The 20587-nt window shown below is 39.8% G+C and overlaps 2 protein-coding genes across 16 annotated transcripts in view; one reads left to right on the forward strand and one right to left on the reverse strand.

The window, feature by feature from the left end:
- The window catches only part of LOC308563030 (uncharacterized protein), a 30628-nt gene extending 27268 nt beyond the window's left edge, over positions 1–3360 (forward strand). For both annotated transcript variants that reach the window (XR_013999729.1, XM_081149678.1), the window contains one exon: positions 1537–3360. Coding sequence is in view for 1 of the 2 variants with exons in the window: in XM_081149678.1 (XP_081005804.1) it covers positions 1537–1894 (358 nt within the window). In the remaining variant the exon portion in view is untranslated. The remainder of the gene's footprint in view (positions 1–1536) is intronic.
- DLGAP1 (DLG associated protein 1) overlaps positions 1–20587 on the reverse strand; it is a gene marked incomplete at its 5' end in the record, with an annotated part of 591758 nt that overhangs the window by 79789 nt on the left and 491382 nt on the right. For 6 of the 14 annotated variants that reach the window (XM_081149663.1, XM_081149671.1, XM_081149673.1 and 3 more), the window contains one exon: positions 2151–2180. The exons of the other annotated variants lie outside the window; for them this stretch is intronic. In XM_081149663.1, the coding sequence (XP_081005789.1) occupies positions 2151–2180 (30 nt within the window). The remainder of the gene's footprint in view (positions 1–2150; positions 2181–20587) is intronic. 14 annotated transcript variants of the gene reach the window in all.

Raw genomic sequence — 20587 nt, forward strand, 5'->3', positions numbered from 1 at the left:
ACACACACCCCGTCCAACAACCGCATCCTAGGCAGCCCCTGCAACGCACATGTTCTAACACAGCTGCAACAGAGCATGCTCCCAAGCCTTCAAGCTTCTACAGCCCTCAGCCAATCAGCTGCCGAAAAGATGCTGAAGCAGCAGTTGAAGTGGGCCTGGGCTCTGGTACCCATGGCCATTCCAGAGAACTTCCTGTGAGTCCCAGGGCTCAGAGGAGGCCATGAGGAGGCTGCCAAAAAACGCCCCAGGCATCAGTCTGCTTCCTGTCTTCATTATTCTTCACTCTCTGTCTCTCTTTGGAGCCCATAAACCTGTTTTGGAGGTTCAGATAGGCCATACTACCCACCAGTGACAGTAGTAACCAGAAAAATAATGAATAGAACAATAGTTCTAGCAGAACAATAGTGTCCACATTATCTAATGTTCTCTTGGCTTTCTAAAGAATTTATTTTGCTTTTCTATCCTTTGGTTGTAAGTGGAATACTGTGCTTAAGCCAAGCAGGCAATGTAAAGCTCTGACTTCAAAGCCATTTCTTGATAAAACATCAAACAGCCCAAAGTGGACCAACTGTTATCTAGGATTCTACAGATAATTAGCTGAAACTCAGCATCCACTTGCCATGGGGCTTTCTGTATACCAGGTCTTTCCATGGTCCTGCTTGCTTTTGTTGCCATTTCTCCTGTGTTTTATTGGGCAGGGAGAGGTTTGCATAGCCTCTCAATACAATTCCGTGTTACGGAGCGCAGGGAATGTGTATTCCTGCTTAGCCTCGCGGAGGCCCGACACATGCACTGTGCCCACACTTGCTCCTTGAGGCAACATTGCAACATCACTGTGCTCCTCCCTCTCGACCTGTAAACACCACAGGCTGTACCTTCTCCTGTCCTTTCCTTGCTGTAGAGGAGCAGCCTACTTTCTTCCAGGGATGTAGAAACATTGCCTTGTAAACTTTGTTTTGAAAAAAATGTGATGGTATTAAATCTACAGAAGGCACAGAGTCCCCCACTATGGATTTGCCAGTCCCATGGGTACATTCCTGAGCCCACCCTCCAACCTTCAAACTCCTGCCCTCTCAACCCCTTTATTTGAGTCCAACGCTTGGTTTCACTACTCCAACCCCCTTGCATTTTTCCACTCCCCACCTCCATGCATTGCCCATTCATCAAGCCACATCTCCCTTTACATGGGAAGACTCACCTGAAACCCCACCACCTCTTCCAAGGAGCCTCCCCTGATTAAGTGGGGATGAAGAAACCTCCGAAGCATGACTGACAAACTCCCAATAGATGAGAACACACACACATCCCAAGACAAACACAGAAACTCACAAAAAGAGAAAATTACACATTCCCTACTTTTAGATTGTTTGTTCCTATGAGGGTAAGGGAATCAACTTTATGCCGATAACCAATTAGTCATTTCATACAATGAGGTATTCTTAATATTCTTGGGGGTTACTCAACAAAAAGCTGCTATGTCTCCTCTTTCCCAATGATTCTCATCTTTTTAGAAATCCCTTTTCTCTTTCATCTCAGCTTCCTGAATGCACAACTAAAGGAGAATGCCACCTGCCCGATATGGATGGTACGGAAAACACTAGAGGAAGTTGGTCCTCGCAATCCCTCTTGGGTGGGGAATCACACTGCTAGGGGAGAACCTGCACTTGAGCCTGGCAAATGCCTTAGCCACTTAATTTTCTCATCAGGAAGCCTTGTGACTCCAGGCCTATATATTCCTGGGCAAACAAGTCTGCTACACTGGCATAAGGGACCAAAACACTCTAGAGAAGGCCCTGCTGAAAGAATGGGGGCAAGGCTCCTGACAATACTCAATGTCCAGCCTCAGATAAGGCCTTTGGAGAGCCAGGGGATCCCTACAGAGCACTGGATCTGAGGCAATCACATCAGAAAACAGAAACAGACATGTTCGCTCGTAAATGCTGCCCTCTTGGGTCAGCGTTAACGCCACCTGTGGAGGGCGGAGGACTTGTGGCAGAAAATGACCAGAATGAGTAGAAACACAAATGGAATGGCGATGGCTGGCAACTGGAACATGGCGTCGAACACCACTGCCACAAAGCCTTCGAGCTACAGAGCCACGCAAGGCAACCTCGAAGCAGAACATTACAGGTTTGTGGTTGTAAACGTACCTTCAACTGCAGAACTCAGTTTTATGACACCTTGAATAAAAACAAAAAGTGGCAGTTATACAATGGATCCGAATGACCTTTTCCAGTCTTCTCAGAACAAACCAGTGCTTCAGATCTGGACTTTTTTGCTGGCATTTTGATAATTTAGCTAAATGAATGTTGGCTTCAAGAACTAAGTAATTTTCAGTCCTTGATTAGACATCGTGGGTGTCTTCATTTCCCCAAGAAAATTTTTCGAGGGAGTTTTTCATTAAATGAATCTGACATGTTTTTGGGTGAAACAAAGGCCAACCTGTCTGTGTGACTATTTCTGGGCATAAATCACGCTGGATAATGGATTGATGAAATTTCACAGAACAGGACACCAGTGTCTAGTTCTTCCTATTTATTACTGCGTATAGAGATCATCTGATACATGTTGGGACAGGGCTTCTGTTGAAATATGCAACAGGTGGTTAAGAACCATGGTGTGATCTGGCAACTCCCTTCTTTGGGGTGGTTGGCCCACAGGCCGTTTTCTGGGCTGACTGCTGAGCAGCCTGCTCCCTGCAGGTCAGACGGTGAGAGGGCCACCTGAGCATGAAACTGCTCACGAAGCACGGGCACGTTACCCTTGGCTGTATGTTCATGTGCCTTTTGCGTGAATTCAAAGGTGAAAATGCTAAACTAAGATCAGTCAGACCTGCTTCAAGGATTTGATTTAAAAAGCACTTTTTGGTAAGTCATAGTTTCAAATAAATAATATTTCCCAAACTCTCCGTGAAAGCCATGATACTTTAGGCTGAGCAAAAATGTCTACAGTTTCGTTTGGTTAACATTCTGGTTCTCTTTGAAGCTGGAGGAGTTTCAAATTAAAAATGGAAATAAAACTGGTAAACCAAATGGGCATCAGCACGAACACACTCTAACTTAACAGATTTTGTTCACAAAAAAGATAAACTTGCTCTCTATTACAACTTTCCAAAAAGGGTATTTTCAAGTTACCTGTTGAATTTCATGTTTCCTGCAGACAAGTAGTATCTCTAGGGGAAAAAGTATGTATACATATATGTATGTATGTTTACTATAAAGTTTGCTAATATGAATGATGTGTAGTACACAATCTACAAATAATAACAGAATATACAGTACTCTTTAGTGTGAGTTCTATTATAGCCAATTGATTCTCACTTAATGCTTTTGTTGATTTTAGCCAAACACTTGTATCCACAGCCAGCAAATTAACCATGATTTAACAAAATCATGCATTGAGTAGTATCCCAACGGCTCTTTTCCCAATAAATTTATTGTTACATCTTTTATGTGATCTACTGTTAAACTATTTTCCACGTTCATATAAATTATAGTCATTAAATTAAAACTCAACTTCAACACAATGCAAATACTCATATCATGACCTATTTCAAGCTATCAGTTTGATGTCACAGAACGTGGAATCGGGAAGAGATGGGCAGTAGCAGCACCGTTATGTAGTATTTCATTACACAAATACAGCCGATACATACAACCTCGAGAGCATAAATAGCAAAATGTAGTCAAACGAGTAGGATGTAAAGATTTTTAGGTATTTATTTCCTTTGTTTTCAATATAATTTGCTTAACTGTAAGTTTAAATAATTTAACTTGTAATAATGGACTCACAAAATTTCTGAAAATGTAGCAACTGGCTCTTGCAAGCTGGTCTGAACCAGGTTCTAGCATAGCATTATCTTAACTGATGTTTCTTTCCACTCAGGCCCAGAAAAGAAAATCTTAATCTTCAAAATACTTTCTGAGTTATTTGCAAAAAGGATTATAATTTAACTGAACAAGCTGCATGTGAGTAAGCTTAGCATTTACTGTTATTTTGCCAGTAATTTCAAAACCTTTTAAACCTATCATACACAAAAGTATACTATACATAGGTCACCGTGGAAATAACAGTCATTGACAATCAACTAAGAACACAACCTAAATGGACTTGGCATCCTTTTGGTCAGGCAACTATGCCAAGAGGTATGAGTCATTGGTTTATTCAACAATGATCCTGTCTTTTTAAAACTGTATAATCTTTATACAGGAAACCAGGTCAGAATATTGATTTTTTTCAGCCTTATTTATTTTTGTGTTTAACCGTGTCGTCAGCAACAGTTATTCAAATGAAAGGACAGCAAGGTGCTTTAATCAGTGTGTAGAAATAGGCTCTATGCAAGTAAAGCAAGAAAATCTAAACAAATTCTTATAGGAGATGTGGGTGGTGGTGGACCAGAGCCCAGTAATGCATTTATTAAGGGGAAAAAGATAAGTTAAAAAACAAATGAAAGTCTGACTTTAGAACTCTAATTATAAATATTATTTTAAGAAAAACTTTAATGATGCATTAGTTCTCTATGGACTGTTCTTATTTTTTTAAACCTCAAATCAAGCTTTTCCTTATAGTAGAAGAGGCCTTTATATTGCAAATAACTATGTTATAGTGAAAATCAAGAAGTAGCTAAATCTAGTTGGATAGCTAATATTAACAGTATACAAAAAAAGCATAGAACTAGGGGAAATATATCAGTTAACTTAAAATAGGAATATTTGTAAAAAGTTTGAATATTTAAGAAATGATTGATGTTGACGCTGAAAAGTCACACGTAGCACTGCTGGCTTCCAGGACACACAACAGACATTATCTGGTGACTGGCTGACATTGACATTGCCTGGGATTCAGGGAAAGCCATAACACATACATATATGTATATATACACAATGGATCCTACCCTTTCCACCTCACATTTAATTCTTCATAGTCTGCAGAAATGTTTGAAAAATAGAGAGAAAAGGAAAAGAAAACCAACTGTTCCCCCCTCAACGTGATATCATTAGTGTAGTAAAATTTCTAATCTTGTGGGTGATTCATGTAGACCATGTCCAGTGTCTTCCTACAAGTCAGAGCCAGTCACTAACTAGATATGCTTTCTGCAGCAGTTCTCAAATTCCAAAATTACTCCACCCTCTTTCCTACCACTATCATCTAACAATTAAACTTAATTGATCTGAAATAATTCTTAGGAGAAAGGGTCAGGTTAAACTGTGAGTGACTAGGGCTCACGAAACCCTCCAATGACACCTTATTGTTGTTGAAATACTGATCAGAATGTTAACCCTGGCCATCAAGGCCCTATGTGATATATCCCTGCGTATTTTCCTACTTATTCTACTTCATCTCACTTGATGTTCTCTTGTATTCAAGAGGCTTTAGCCACTTCTGTCTTCTCTCTGTGCTATAATGGAGAGGCCAGGTGCAGATATTCTGACAAACCACATCAGCTGAGGAAAGAAGCTAGAAGGTCTGGAGGAAACTGTTGACGAACGCTGGAGGAACAGGGAGAAAAAGTCCTTGGAGATTGGAAGAAAATGCACCTTTTCTGATGTAGTGGCAGAAAGTTTTGCAACATTATGACCTGTAGTAACATGGAAAATAGAAAATATACTTAATGAATTCTTAGATTTTAGTGAAAAGATTTCCAGGCAGAATGTTTAAAACGCCAATTAGTTTTTTAAAATAGTTGTATATATTAAAATATAGATAAAGATGAGTTAAGAAAAGAACTGTTCAGTTTTCAAGCAAAATTTAGAGAAAACATAGAGCTAGCAGTTGTCAGTTTAAAGAAAAAGGTTTCACAACTCTAGCCTTTTTAAAGGCAAAATTCTCTCGAAGTAAGAAATTGACTGAGGGTGAAAATCATCTTAAGGGTGTGGTTGTAAGACCCTTTTGTATGATTTTAGAAAGATTTTAGTGTGTACCTGATAAGCTTGTAAAGAGACAAAAGGGCTTCTAAGAATCCTAAGGGTGTTCCACAGCAGCCTGATTCTGAGTCCAGGCCAAAGAAGGACCTATATTGAGGAGAATTGTGGATGTGTGTTTTGTCTAATGGAGTAAAGTCTAATAAGATCCATAGGAAGTCCACAAAGATTTTAATAGAAGTGTATCAGTGGATACATTATCAGCTTGGACAAAAATGGACAGACGTAGTTCAAAGTGAAAGAGCCTTTAAAGTCCTCAAGCTCCCATGGTCAGGAAATAGGCTGAAAAGATTATATAGTCACAAATATAATTCTTATGTACTATGGACTGAGTTGTATCCCCTCACCCTCCCATTCATATGCTGAGGTCCTAACTAATCCCCAATGTGATGATATTTGAAGATGGGGCCTTTGGGATGTAATGAAGTTTTATAAGGTCATGAGGGTGGGACTCCCATGATGGGATTAGTGCCCTTATCAGAAGAGGAAGAGGAAGAGGAAGATACTGTTCTTTCCATGTGTATGCACTGAAGAAAGGCCTTCCTAGCACACAGTAGAAGGTGGCCTTCTGCAAGACAGGAAGAAAGTCCTCACCACAACCTGACCATGCTGGCACCCTGATCTCAGACTTACAGTCTTCAGGATTGGGAGAAATAAATACTTGCTGTTTAAGCCATCCGGTCTATGGTATTTTGTTATGGCAGCCTGGGCTGACTAAGACTTTATACAAACTGGATAACTCATAAGGTGCAACCATGAGTTTGGGGGTGGAGACAAGAGCTGCAGAGAATCATTCCCAAGAAATGGGATTGAACCCTCCAGTTAAGGAACTGGTAACATATGAATTTCAGAGTTGCTATGGCCCAGCGATTGCTATGTGCCCCTTGTTCCTACAGTTTTTGCATCCATCTCATCTCTGTGTCATTAGTATGTTCTAAGTGTGTGTGGAACAGATACCTTTTCATTTTAGTTCACAAATCTTCATATTGAGAGAAACTGTACTAGAGAACTACATCAAAGGAACTTCAGCACCTGGACCTTATTTAGATGGTAAGAACCTAAATCTCAAACTTGAACTGTATGCCATAAAGAGATAAGATTTTTGGAGAGCTTTAGAAGGAGTGAGTGTATTTTGCTTTTCAGAGGAATCTAAGTAATTTGTGTATAGAGGGTGAACCATAGCTAGCTAAAATGGCTACAAATTAATTGAAACTGTTCCAATAAGAGAGGTGGCATCTCTGTCATTCTTGATCTGGGAAGGCTCTGTGACTGCTTTGACCAATATGGTGGAAGAGATGCTCTGCTAATATCTGGGCCCACAACTTACGACCTCCTGTCTTTTGAACATGATCCCTGGAAGCGACCTGCCATGTAAGAAGTCTTGAAGCTGCAGTGCTGGAGGTGCCACTTATAGGTGCTCTGTTCAACAGCCTCAGCTGAGCCTGCATTCCCAGACATTGAAACCAAGGTGCTAGGCATGTAAATAATGCCACCTTGGACCCCCTACACCAGTCCTAGCTAGATGTGGAACAGAAGAATCACCCAGCTGAACCCTACCTAAGTTATAATAAAGTAGTTGTTTTTAAGCTGCTGAACTACACTTTGGGTAATATGTTATGTGGTGACAGATAGCTGAAACAGTTACCTGTGCCTGAATTCTCTGACCTCACCTTGCCTCTAATCCCTTAGCTTTCTGTACGGCAGCCATACCACTCTTCTGGTTCTCTGAATATTAGCATGATATTAACTTGAACATGAACATCTACTCACTCTTCTTGATCTTTCAGCTCTTAGTTTATAAGAATTTTCTCAGGAAAGTTCTCCTTGACCCTCTAGGTTAGTTTCATTGTTACAGTAGATTCTCCTACAAGAACTGTATTTCTTTCTTTCAGAGCGATGATCTCTGTGATTGTTTCATTAATGCCAGTCTCCACCTCTAGATTGTAAACTCCACAGAGAGTAGGACTCTGATCATCACTGAAATCCCAGAGTCCAGCAGGGTGTCTGGACAAAGTAAGTGCTGAGTAAATATTTGTTAGGTAGATGAATGAAATATTTGATGCCGCTGATAAGGACCCTTTCTTTACCATAGCCTTTAATAACCATGACATGTTCTTCTCTCACATACTGTGAACATTTGGCTTCAAAGCCATTGTCACTGGGAAAGAGTGTGATGTGAGATTAGGTCACCGCTCTTGCCTTGCTATTATCTGTGAGGGCAGCTCAGCACAACCGAAGTTGCCGAAGTTCCTTTTCGCAATCCTGATGCAGAGAAGAGGAAGCAAAGGGTTGCTGGGCGTGTGTGGGCACAGGGGTGCGGAGGAAAACACATAATCAGTGCCAGCTCACATTTAGGTCTTTGGTGAAAATCAGGGAGCTTTGACGGGCCTCTAAAGAAAGTTGTAGGTACTCAAATTGTTTAAATTATTCCTAAGTTTAAGGTTAGAAATAACTTCTAACTAGATTGTGAGCTTTTTTTCCACCACACCCTTTCATCCAAAGGAGGAAGGACCAGTTGCACACCTTAGCACTGATGTCTAGGTAAAGATTCTGTTCCCTCCATGCCCACTGCCGGCAGAATTGTTTTCTTCATGCCTAATTTGCATTCTACTGTTTTCAACAGTGCATTCCCGCCCTAGCATGTTTGGCTCGTTCAGCCCCTGGACGGAAAGGTCCCAGGTTCGATTCTGCCCAAGGGCACGTACCTCAGTTGTAGGCTTGATCCGCAGCCCTCCTGCTCAGGCAAGCAACCAATCGATGTGTGTGTGTCTCTCTCTCTCCCTTCCACTCTCTCTGCAAAGCAATGGAAAAAATATTCTTGGGTGAAGATTAAAAAAAAGCATTCTCCCACTTATTTAGTCCTGTGGATATGGAAAATAGATGATCTATTGGAAATAGTCTTTCTTAAAAATTTTCTGCTCTATTTTGTTAAGTTTTTAGCCTGTCATTTTTGTTGTAAGTGAAATAAATGTCCTCATAATTTATTTCTATATATGTCCTTATTGGTACCTATAAATATCCTTATAATTCCTGTTTTATAACTTAAAAAGTATGTTCCTTTGCCTTGTCATATTTCTACTTAGTACTAATCATCAAATGGGTCTGTGTACATACTTCATTAAATGAGAACAGTAGGGCTCCAATCAGGGAAAGGAAGAGCGCCATTTACCCATAATACCCCTTCTCTTTTTAACTGAAATCACTACCAAATGGCAGGGCCACTGTGTAGAGAGACGTGTTTCGTGTCATTTTAGTGAGTGCACACACTCTGGGACTTTGCCCACTTCTACTTCTCTGATTTACCCTCCCTCCCTAAGTGCACAATACTGCACTTGTCCCTTTTGAACATGTAACAGATTAAAGAGCTGGCCAGGAGGCAGATGTAGGCACACCTTTGATCTCTCATCCTTGGGGGTTAAGGGAGGGCAGACACCTGGCGCTGCAGAGCCAGGAAACAAAGCACAGCCCAGAATGGAATTACCCTAAAGCGAACCACAGCTCCAGCCAAAGGTGCAGCTGGATTGGCGGAACGGGCATGGAGGGAGCAGAGCCCAAGCTTGGGCAGAGGCCACAACTGAGTCCCAACAATAGATTCAGACTATCTGGGGGTTGATTAGAATGACCATTTCTTAGGCAGAGCACTGGAAACATCAGGCAATTGTACAAAGAAAAAATGAGAAGTGATTCTTTTGCAAGGAATGTTGCAAGATGTTAAGCTGTGCACAAGTGCTGAAAGACAATTTTGATGGCAATTCAGGAAGCTTTCAAAGAATGGGTTTATAAACTTTCCCCCCCTTAGCAGAACTCTTTTTAAAATTACCTCCGTCTTTCACCTTTACACCAGGATGTCGGAAATGCCCTTAGTGAAAATGAGAACTCCAGCGTTTCCTACGATTTTGGTGAAACTGCACTGCCCCCTGGTGTCTGTGCGCTGTCACTACACATCACATAGAAAGTCCAGAGAATGCCCGTGGAGCTGTGTGAGGATGTAGCTTCCGGTCTTATCTGGGGTCAGAGAGCACAGTTTGAAATCTCAAATCTACATAGTTTGACAAGACCTGGAATTAAATTTTGAAATAAAGACTCTTTCCTTCACCACCCTCAGCGGAATCTCCTGAGATTTTCAAGTAGCCTTTAAAAGGAATGGATCAGATTCTAACAGGCAAATTTAAATGGTGCTGTGAGTGCCTGCCACACACCTACCTATTTGCCAAGAACCAGCTCAAATATCGCCTGTGCTGCCAAACCCTCCCGCTCTCCTCCTCGGCATTTGGCACACACCTGAACTGTCATGACTTTCTCTGCCATCATGCCTCTTTCTCTGATGGAAACTTGAAAGTGGGATGACACCTGATTTCTCTTTGTATCCACCGTGGCTGGCATAGTGTCTGGCAGATGGTATGTGTCCAACAAAAACGTGGTGTTTGTTGGTTGCATATAACAATGCTCTTCACAAAATGATCAAATGCTTTTCTTGATCGACAGCTGCTGAAAGTCACTATGGTAACCAAATCGGAGGCAGTAGAACATGGTCTTTGGATGGGACTTACTGGATCCTTACACCCCCTGGAACGGTCAGGCACCATGTCCAGTTTTGGCAGGGAATGGTTAGAATAACCTAACCTAAACCTAGAATATTTCTAGCTCTAACAATTTAGGATCTAGAAAACTATTCAAACATTAGCTTCCATTTCTTCCTCAAGTGAACCTCTACTCTAGAGGGATTATAAGTATATTCATTATCACCAATTCAGTTACAAATTTCTTTGGGGACAGATATTTCTAGGAGTAAGTAAAGCTTCTGAAATGTTCTTACGGAAGATACTGTGGCATATTGATTGAGGCCGTCAACCCTGAGCTGAGTGACAATAAACATGAAACAATACTGTGTGGGACAGGTTATGCGTACTGAGGAGCAGACTATAAAGAAACAAACTATAAATCAGGGATCAGACTTACCTATGTATAATGGGTACAGTGTTATTCTGCTTCCGATATCATTTTATGGCAGAAAAAATGACCAGATCTGAAGAATTGATCGTATTAAGATGAGTCGAGTTGCTATTATTAGCAAGATTGCTTTTAGTTATAACATTGTCACATTAATACTATTAATAAAAGCTTCTTGAAGTCATTTGCTATGCTTTAAATAAAAAATTTTTTCAAGGGAGGAGGCTAACATAGTAGAGGCACAATTCATGGTTGTTAAGAGCTTGAATTTTGGAGTCAAACTAAATAGGTACAAATACTGACTGTGCCACTGACCAGCCATTTGACCTTGAAAAAGTCACTAAAATTTTCTGTGTCTCAGGCCCCTCAACGATCCATATGAGGATACCACTCATAGCATATACTGTCTGGAACCTAGTGAATGCCCTGTAAGTGCTTGCTGATGAGAAACATCTGAGACTCCCACTATGGTAGGCTTGTAGAGATTAAAAAAGGTTCTGTTGAAAGAGCCAGTTCATTCTATGAGCATTGTTAAAACCCCCCAATAAAAGGGATGTTCTAGGGAGTGGGGTTTCTCCAGTGCTGGTCTTTTCCCTGAGGATGGCCTCAGTGCAAAGCTGGAATTAAGCACATCCCAGGCCAGCATGACTGGGCCTCTGAGAGCATGTTGGGGCCTGAGAAGGACCATCCTTGTCCCATCCCAGTGCAGAGCTCCACCCTCTGAGGTAGCCCAGGGCCTGAATGGTCACTAGGAATGGGAGTACAGGACAGTCTTCTTTGTCCTTGGTTCTTTTTGAAGGAGTCCAGAATGCGCCACTGTGACATAAAATTATTTTGAGCTGATGGCATTTGAGAATAGGCTTTTTCCCCCCTTGGACTCCCTTATCTGCCTAAAAGCAGAGCCTCACAAACAACTCAGTTGTCATAAATCCTCTCTCCAGGAGTTTCTGCACCCAGAAAAGACAGACTCTTATCACCAAAGAAAAGAAATGTCACCACATTTAAACAGACATTGTCACAAAACTATGATCTCTCTCATCTATTTTCCTAAGGGTCCATTTCTCTTTCCTAAAAATCATTCATAAGTGTTTTTCTCTTCCTTCCTTTTCCCGATCAAGATGGTATATAAGCCTCAAATTCTCACTGCCTCCTTGAGTCATATTTTTCTGTGAACTCCTGTATGTACATAAATAAAAATCTGTCTTCCCTTTCTAACTTGTCTTTTGTCAGTTTAATTTACAGGTCCCCAATGAAAAAACAAAGAGGGAAGAGAAAAAGGTTTTCCTTCCTTACTTGTATCTGTATGGCTTTGGCCAAATATTGGACTCCACTATGCTAAATCTCTTCTCAGGTCCTCAGAACCAGCTTGACACTTCGCACCAGGATATCCTCAGTTTAAGAGTTATGGCAAACTTAAGTCCACCGTAAATCAGAAATAGAATGCCCCATAATGTTTGATGTGTTAATATTTGTAGAGCATCTTTGAATATTTGAACAATGGCTGACAAATACAAGTGCTGGATAAATGTTTGTTAAATAAAAATAAATCTTCACTATATTGAACGATTCCAATCTTTAAGACAAAACAATTCAGACTAATTTTAGAGTTTCAGCTTCCTAGATATTTTTCTTATTTGGCACTGCATCTTTATAGTCTTGCATATATGATGATGTAAAACTTGAATACTATTAAGAAAGATAAATCTTTTTACTGTTGGAACAAGGTAGTCAAAGTGAGATCATTTTAACTAACTTCTACTTTTTAAAAAATAAACTTGTTATTGATTTTTAGAGAGAGAGAAAAAAAACATGCATGTGAGAGCAGAACATCTATTGGCTGCCTCCTGCACTCGCCCCCCCACCCCCAGAGATCCAACCCAAAACCTTTTGGTGCACGGGGCGACAACCAACTGAGCCGCACTGGCCATGGCAACTTCTGTCTTTTGAAGTGTAACTGGGAATGGCATTTTTTGATGTGTACAAAGCCATGTTCAGACTTATACAAAATTGAATGGATAGATGACTGGAGACATCAACGATGGTAATAATCACTAACAATGGTGCAAAATTATGCATCCTGTGGGAGTCTGGAAATATACATTCTTTTTCAAGAAGAGATGAGACTTAGAAATGGGCCCTCAAATGTGATTTCAAAAGGTGTGCGACCATCAGTGAGCTAAATGGGGCTGCAGAGCACACTCGGGCTTCCTGGGAATTCCAGTGCATTCCACGCAAACCTGGCAACTGATAACTTCCTGGACAGCTGTTTCTCCCACTTACCCCCCCAGTTCTTCTTTGTCTGCTGTCAGCTAAATTTTTATGTGAGTGCAATATCCACTCTGCAGAAACAAATTCTTCTCAGAGGTTTGCATCTTCATTGGCAAATGACTTGCAAAAATGTTGATTGTCATTTTCTAAGTCTAAATTGAAAATGCAAGGGTATGTTTTCTACAAGTGCAATCAAGCATAACATTGTGTTATGTTTTTGAGAAATTTCGAAGTAATTTCCATTTCAATGTCTCTAAATGTAAATAACAATTCTGATTATCTATGCTTGTCTTAACCATATCCTGAAACTGATATTTGACCACTGCCAGGCAAGCGAAATGGTTGATATTTGGTCAATAAATCATTTAACATTAACTTTTTCATAGCTAAACACACTGAAATCAAGGTCAATTAACTTTATTGTTTACTTTATTAAGAACATCTATGCATGGCGATGATGTTAAACAGACTTATTTCAGTGATCATTTTGCGATATATACAAATACCAAATCAGTATGTTGTACACCTAAAACTAATAGAATATAAACTAATATGTCAATTATACCTTGAAAAAAAAGAGCATCTGAAAAGTTAAGCTGCTTGACCCTTGGTTGAAACCATTTAATAGCCTCCCACTGCAAAACCTACAAGATCCTTCGTATGGGCCCTTATTAGTCGTTGTTTTAGCTTAGACCGCTCCTGTACCCTCCTCTTCTCTCTCCCCACCACCAACCTCTAAGTTCCTGCTACTCTAGACTTCTTTTAGTTACGTAACTTTCCTTCTCATTCTTGCCTCTGGCCTGTGCCCTCTGATGTCCTTCACCTGGAACTCAAGCAAGATTTCCTTGAGAACGGGGCAGTGACTTTTCCCTGACCACACACTTCACAGTTGCCCTAAAATCCTAACACCCTCCTTTCTCTTTTTATAAAGCATTTGTAACCATGGTAAATAATTATATGCATAAGTGTTAGAAAAAAAAAGGCCTCAGACTATTTGCTTCTTGCAGTTATGGGAGAGGCTGGGTCAGTGTTACTGCTGTGTTCACAGGGGCACCCAGGGCTGGCACACAGTAGGTGCTCAAAAGTGCTTATTAAATAAGGGAAGGAATCCTTAATTCTACCTGCTCTTAAATTAGCAATTTACGCTTTTCTTCTTCATGGCTGGACTTGCAAAAATGATAGCCATGTCATGAAATGTGATTATTTAAGTCTGAGATGGAGACAGTTATTTTCATAAAGGGAGAACACAGATTTTGAACTTGGACTCCCCAGGAGCTAACTTTCTAAAGGAATCTTTTCTCACACACATACTTATGCACCACTGATGGGAGTGCAATCGGTAAGAGAACCTAAGCAAACTACAGTCTTGATAAAGTAATTCCATTTTACACTTTTTAGAACTTTTTAAAAGAAATAATCATAGATGTTTTTACCCTTGTCCCCATACATTCTATTCCCAGCAGAACAAGAATAATCTTGAAAAACTGAGATCAGCCCTGGCTGGTGAGGCTCAGTGGTTGGGTGTGGCCCGTGCACCGAAAGGTTGCCTGTTCAGTTTCCGGTTGGGGCACGTGCCTGGACTGCGGGCTCGATCCCGGGGGGAGTGCAGGAGGCAGCCGATTGATGATGTGCTGGCACATCGATGTTTCTCTCTCTCCCGTCCTCTCTCTCTAAAAATCAATAAAAATATTTAAAACAAAAACAAAAGTCGAGATCATGGGTAGCATTTGAGATCTTGCTTCCTGCATGTCATCGTTTGGCTCAAATAAACTCATAAAAAATTCTCTCTCTGAAAAAAATTGAGATCATGTAATTCATTTGCTAACATCCTGAAACAGCTCCTATTTCACTTAGAGCAGAACCCAAATCCTTCATAATTCATGTTCTTTATGAATTTAATGTTTGTTTTTTTCTTCAGAACTTTTTACAATGAGACATTTCTGTTCAGGGAAAACAAAGTCATTATTAAAAACAGTGACATTCAGAAAGGAGATTTGGAAAGTTAATATTCTGTTTCTTTTACATTAAAAATCAGTTATGAAGATTCCTGATTTTCCTGAAGATTTTTAAAATGGGGAAACATGGTCACCATTATTTAGCTACTCAATTGCTGATTAGAAAGACACACACTAGAGAAAATTTGACTTCTACATTTCTCTTCCTTAAAAGTTAAGGAGAGTTAGATAACTTACTACGTGATCGTCCCAATAAATATTGTACCCATATGACACAATGCATAGTTATTAGAATATTGATTATATTCCCTATACTGTAATTTACATCCCCATGACCATTTCGTAACTATCAATATGTACTTTCTTTTTAAAATTTTTAAAAAAAATATGTTTTTATTGATTCCAGAGAGAGGAAGAGAGAGATAGATAGAAACACCAATGATGAGAGAGTTATTGATTGGCTGTCTCCTGCAGGCCCTCAACTGGGGATAAACTCCGAAACCCCAGCCTGTGCCCTGACCCATTGAGCTTAGATCCCTGGTTCATGGGTTGACGCTCAACCACTGAGCCACGCTGGCCTGGCCCAATAAGTACTTAATTCCTCACTTTTCTTATCCATTCTTCCAACCCCCCTTCATCTGGTAATCATCAAAATGTTCTCTGTATCTATGAGTCTGTTTGTGTTCTGCTTGTTTATTTTGATTTTTAGATTCAATTATTGATAGATATGTATTTATTGCCATTTTATTGTTCGTATTTTGATCTTTCTTATTTATTCTTTTTCTTAAAGGAGACTTTTTAACATTTCATGTAATACTGGTTTTGTGATTAACTCCTTTAGGCTTTTCTTATCTGGGAAGTTCTTTATCTGTCCTTCAATTTTAAATGATAGCCTTGCTGGATACAGTAATCTTGGTTGTAGGTCCTTGCTTTTCATCACTTTGAATATTTCTTGCCAATCACTTCTGGCCTGTGAAATTTCTGTTAAGAAACCAACTGACAGTCTTATGGGAGTTGCCTTATAGGAAACTCAATTTAGTTTCTCTTTTTAAACGACCCAAACTAAAAATAACAACAATATATCAGGTGTCCCCCCAAAATGTATACATATACTTTGAATAACTATAAAGATAGTGTTCACTAAAATACATCTTATTTTCAAAACTGAGCTATCAACTGTTAAAGTGTGCATACATTTTTTGGGGAGACACCCTGTATAAGCAAGGGCTGTTCTGATAGAACTCTATAAAAAATAGCTTTATTGAAACCTAGCCTGAGGTTTTATGGAGAAAAAATTAGACTAGCAAGCCTCCAAATCTGTTAAGAGAGAAACATTTTTGTTTTTTCATCTCTATTTGAGATGATCAATGATGCATTTCAGTTCTAGAGGCGCAACTCAAAACCAGACATGAAATAATAAGTGCATAAGTGGATACAAATAAACATAGCTGCAGCTTTCCCCATACGAGGAATTTCCCCAATAGTGAGGATCAGACAAAGGATTATCATCACAGGGAAAGAATGAGGCATTAAGCATATAATTAAGGAGCATTAAATCATCTCAGAGAATACTTGTAAGACTATAAAAGGCAAACACTGAGCATATTGCTGAGAAATGATGGTAAGAAAAAGTGAGTGAAATAGAATTAGCATCTGGGAGGGAGTGTGGTATTGCGGTCTCTTACTAGGTGCATGCTTTTTGGCAAATTACTTATTCTCCAAGATTCTTAAATTTTTCCCCTGTAAAATCAGGCAAATAATAGTTCCCTCACTTGGTGTGACACAGGATTAAATAAGGTCACAGATGTAAAGCATGTAGAGGTGTTTCTGAAACATAAAAGGGGTCAATACTTGGTGCTATTGTTATTTAGGAATAGAAACAAGGCGACGTTTGATCCAGCTGGTCAAATAACTGTATTCTGTTACTGATCTGAAAGATGTTCTTTAAGAGAGGTGACAGCTTGTTAAAATATCACATATAAACAATATGATCGAGTAAGATGTTTTCATAATTTTCTTGAAAGTTGGAGATGCTCCACTTTCATTGCATGAATCAGTTTCTCTTTCTCAATCAGACCAGGAAAAGTAGTTCACCCAAGATTCTATGATATGCTAGAGTAATTAACCATCTTTGAAAAACTGAAGAAGGAAAGATAATAGGGGTTCGGACACTCCCTTCAGGGCATTTGGAAGCCTTTTCTGAGAGACCACTAGGCAGAGCCCTGGGAAAGAGCCTTTCTCTTCAGGAGGAAAACTGCTGAGATTCTGAAGAAACAGGAAGAAAAAAAAATCAGAGGCAATTGTTCTAGAAAATCACAATTTCTGATACAACCAATCACTTAAACTAGACCAGTATGTACAAGATCATCATTAGCAGGCAACATTGCAACCAATATTGTGAGAGAAGGCAGCATAGTTTGCAAAGTTATCTGATAAAGTCAAGCAAGGATTTGCAGATAGTAAAAATGTCTAAGCTGTAAATGTTATTTAAATGAGAAAGCTGTAAGCACAGAGTATTCCTGTATTGGCTTTTTCTTTTGGTTGCAACAGTTTAACATTTGTCATTACTTTAAAAGCACTATTTTTTCCCTAAACACTGGAAATAAAATGCCTGAGCATTGTTAAGAAGCCCACATAACCTGGTAAATAATAGCTGCATCTTCCTTGCTCCTTTATGTAGTTACACCTTGACAAGAATGTTCTTTCGTGAAGAAGTGGATTTAAGTGTGATGCATTATTAGCAAACAAAAGAGAGGAACATGAAACAGAACAAGGTGTATTTTTCTAGCACTCAGTGCCTCCTAGTGCAACTCCAATGGTGCTACCCTTTGGATCCTCATTATAAGAAAACCATAAACCTAGAAACCCAGGGGGTCTTTATACCATACAAAATAATTGGTATTCAAGGCCCCTGCCAATATGGAATGGTGCAGCAGCAAGGCTCACCAAGGCAATGCTCTGTGAGGGTGTTCTTACGATTTATTATTGATTTTTTAGAGAGAGGAAGGGAAAGGGAGAGAAACATTCATGTGAGAGGGAAACATTGATCAGCTGCCTCCTGCATACCCTCTACTGGGGATTGAGCCCACAACCTGGACATGTGCCCTGACTGGGAATTGAACCAGTGACCTCTTGGTGCACCAGATGATGCTCAACCAACTGAGCCACACTGGCCAGGGCTGTGAGGGAATTTTTGCAAACCTGACCATTGTGGTCAAGTGCGACTGGAATCCCTAACAGAGCAATGAGGAAGCCTGGGGGAAAGATTGTTTACACAAATATTGTTTTGAGAACTGTCCACAGTATTAGCATTATTTAAAGACTATATCGGTTATGATAGTGATAAATATCGCATACTGGTATTTAGTTTGCTTATATCTATGTTCCCTTATATTAATGCTGTGGAGAGCAATGAAGGCTTTATATAAGCTGTTTCTTTTCTGCAATTTTTCTTTTGCCCTGCAGGCCTAGATTATGGAAACAGACTTCAATGGCCTCAGGAAGAGAAAAGTTCCAGCCTAAGTCAAAGAAATCATTGGTCAGGTTCTAATTAGCCTTTTAAAACCTATAAAGTAGGATGCACACCACCCACCCTCTAAGAGTGAGGAGCATGGGGTCCTCCTCATGGCACAGTGCTGGAGGCATTGTAATAGACAGAACAATTGCCCCCACAAAGATGTTCACCCCTGGCACCTGTATATGTTATCTTATCTGGCAAAAGGGACTTTGCAGAAGTGACTAAGCATCTTGAGATGGGGTGATAATTCTGGGTTAACCTGGGTAGGCCCAATGTAATCCCAAAGGTCCTTGTAAGTGAAAAGGTGGGGGGTGGGGGAAAGAGGGCAAGAGGGTCAGGGTCAGAGTGATGCACAGTGAGAAAGACTTGAGCAGCAATTGTTGGCTTTGAAGGTGGAGGAAGGGGCCATAAGCCAAGGAATGTGTGTAGCCTCTAAGAGCCAAAAGAGGCAAGGAAATAGATTCTTCCCTAGAGCCTCTAGAAGGAATGTAGTAGCCCTGCCAACAAGATTTTAGCCCAGTGAGACCCATTTCATAATTCTAACCTCCCAGAACTTTAACATAATTTGTGTTGTTTTAAGTCACCAAATTTGTGATAATTTATTACAGTAACAATAGGAAACTGATACAGGCACCCTTTCTCAAATCTTCGTATTCAGTGCACTTTCATGTACTTCACCTGATAGGTGCTTAATTAGAAGGATTTTCTGATATTATCTGGTTTCCACTGAATTAGCCTTCATATAAAGGAAGATAGTTTTAAAAATTAAGGATAATACTAATAATGTGAGCATATGTAAAAAACAATAGAAAAGTTGACTTGCTTTGCTATATCCCTTCATTAAACACTTTATAGATTAAACATGTTTATGATCTTATCAAATCTTATAAGAAATTGGCTCACAAATTTAGAGTTATCAAAATTATGAATAACAGTCTGGCTGGTGTGGCTCAGTGGTTGAGCGTTGACCCGTGAACCAGCAGGTTGCCATTCGATTCCCGGTCAGGGCACATGCCCAGGTTGCAGGCCCAATTCCCAGCAGGAGGCGTGCAGGAAGCAGCGGATCAATGACTCTCTCTCATTCTTGATGTTTCTTTCTCTCTCCCTCTCCCTTCCTCCCTGAAATCAATAAAAACATATTTAAAAAAAATTATGAATGACATTTATTCTTAAAGATGTGAAACCAAGCTCTAAATAGATCAAGCTTTGAAAGCATTAACTAATGATATTAAGTCACCACAACAGAAACGTGCTTTTGGAAATAGCGAAAGTATTGCAGGTGTTGCCAGCAATAAAAGAAAAGACTTGTAGAAAATATTTTCATAGGAAAAACCTGGGACCGCAATGCCAAAGTAATACACAAGAGAAAGGTTACGCTAGGAAGTGAAGTATGCGTGGTGATTGTTAGAATGACCAACCTACACTACTAAAGAGCAATTCTCAACCAATAGCAGCTCTCTAATAATGAGTGTAATTAACCCAAACTTCAAAGACCGATTTAAAAATCAGTAATAAGGTAAGACAGAATTATTCTTCCATCCGAAATGTATGTGGTTAATGGTTATCAGCTTTAAATCTCTTGGTTCATGTGAAAGAATCTGTGTGACTTAAAATCAGAAAGCAGAATGAGTTGCAAAGCAGAATCCACCGCTGCAAAGGGGGGCAGAGGGAGCTGTGCTTGGAAAGGCACTGGGACGTCCTGCTCACTTAGAGGAAAGATCAGTGTACTTCTGAAAAGTCCTAAACAAGAAAAATGTGAAATACCGGTTTATGTAAGACTATCACAATATCTTAAAACAAACTTCAGAATATTGCTGTTATTAATATTTGCTTTTCTCCCTTTAGCTTAAGGTATTATATTCTAGGTATGTAAAAAAAAAAAAAAAAAAAAAGACAAAACAAAACTAAAATATAAAAATTTGTCCTACTTAAAGATGACAAACGACTAAGAAGCTAAGGAATGGGTTAAGGGATAG

The sequence above is a fragment of the Miniopterus schreibersii genome (assembly GCF_964146895.1).
Source record: "Miniopterus schreibersii genome assembly, chromosome: 10".
Classification (NCBI taxonomy): Eukaryota; Metazoa; Chordata; class Mammalia; order Chiroptera; family Miniopteridae; genus Miniopterus; species Miniopterus schreibersii.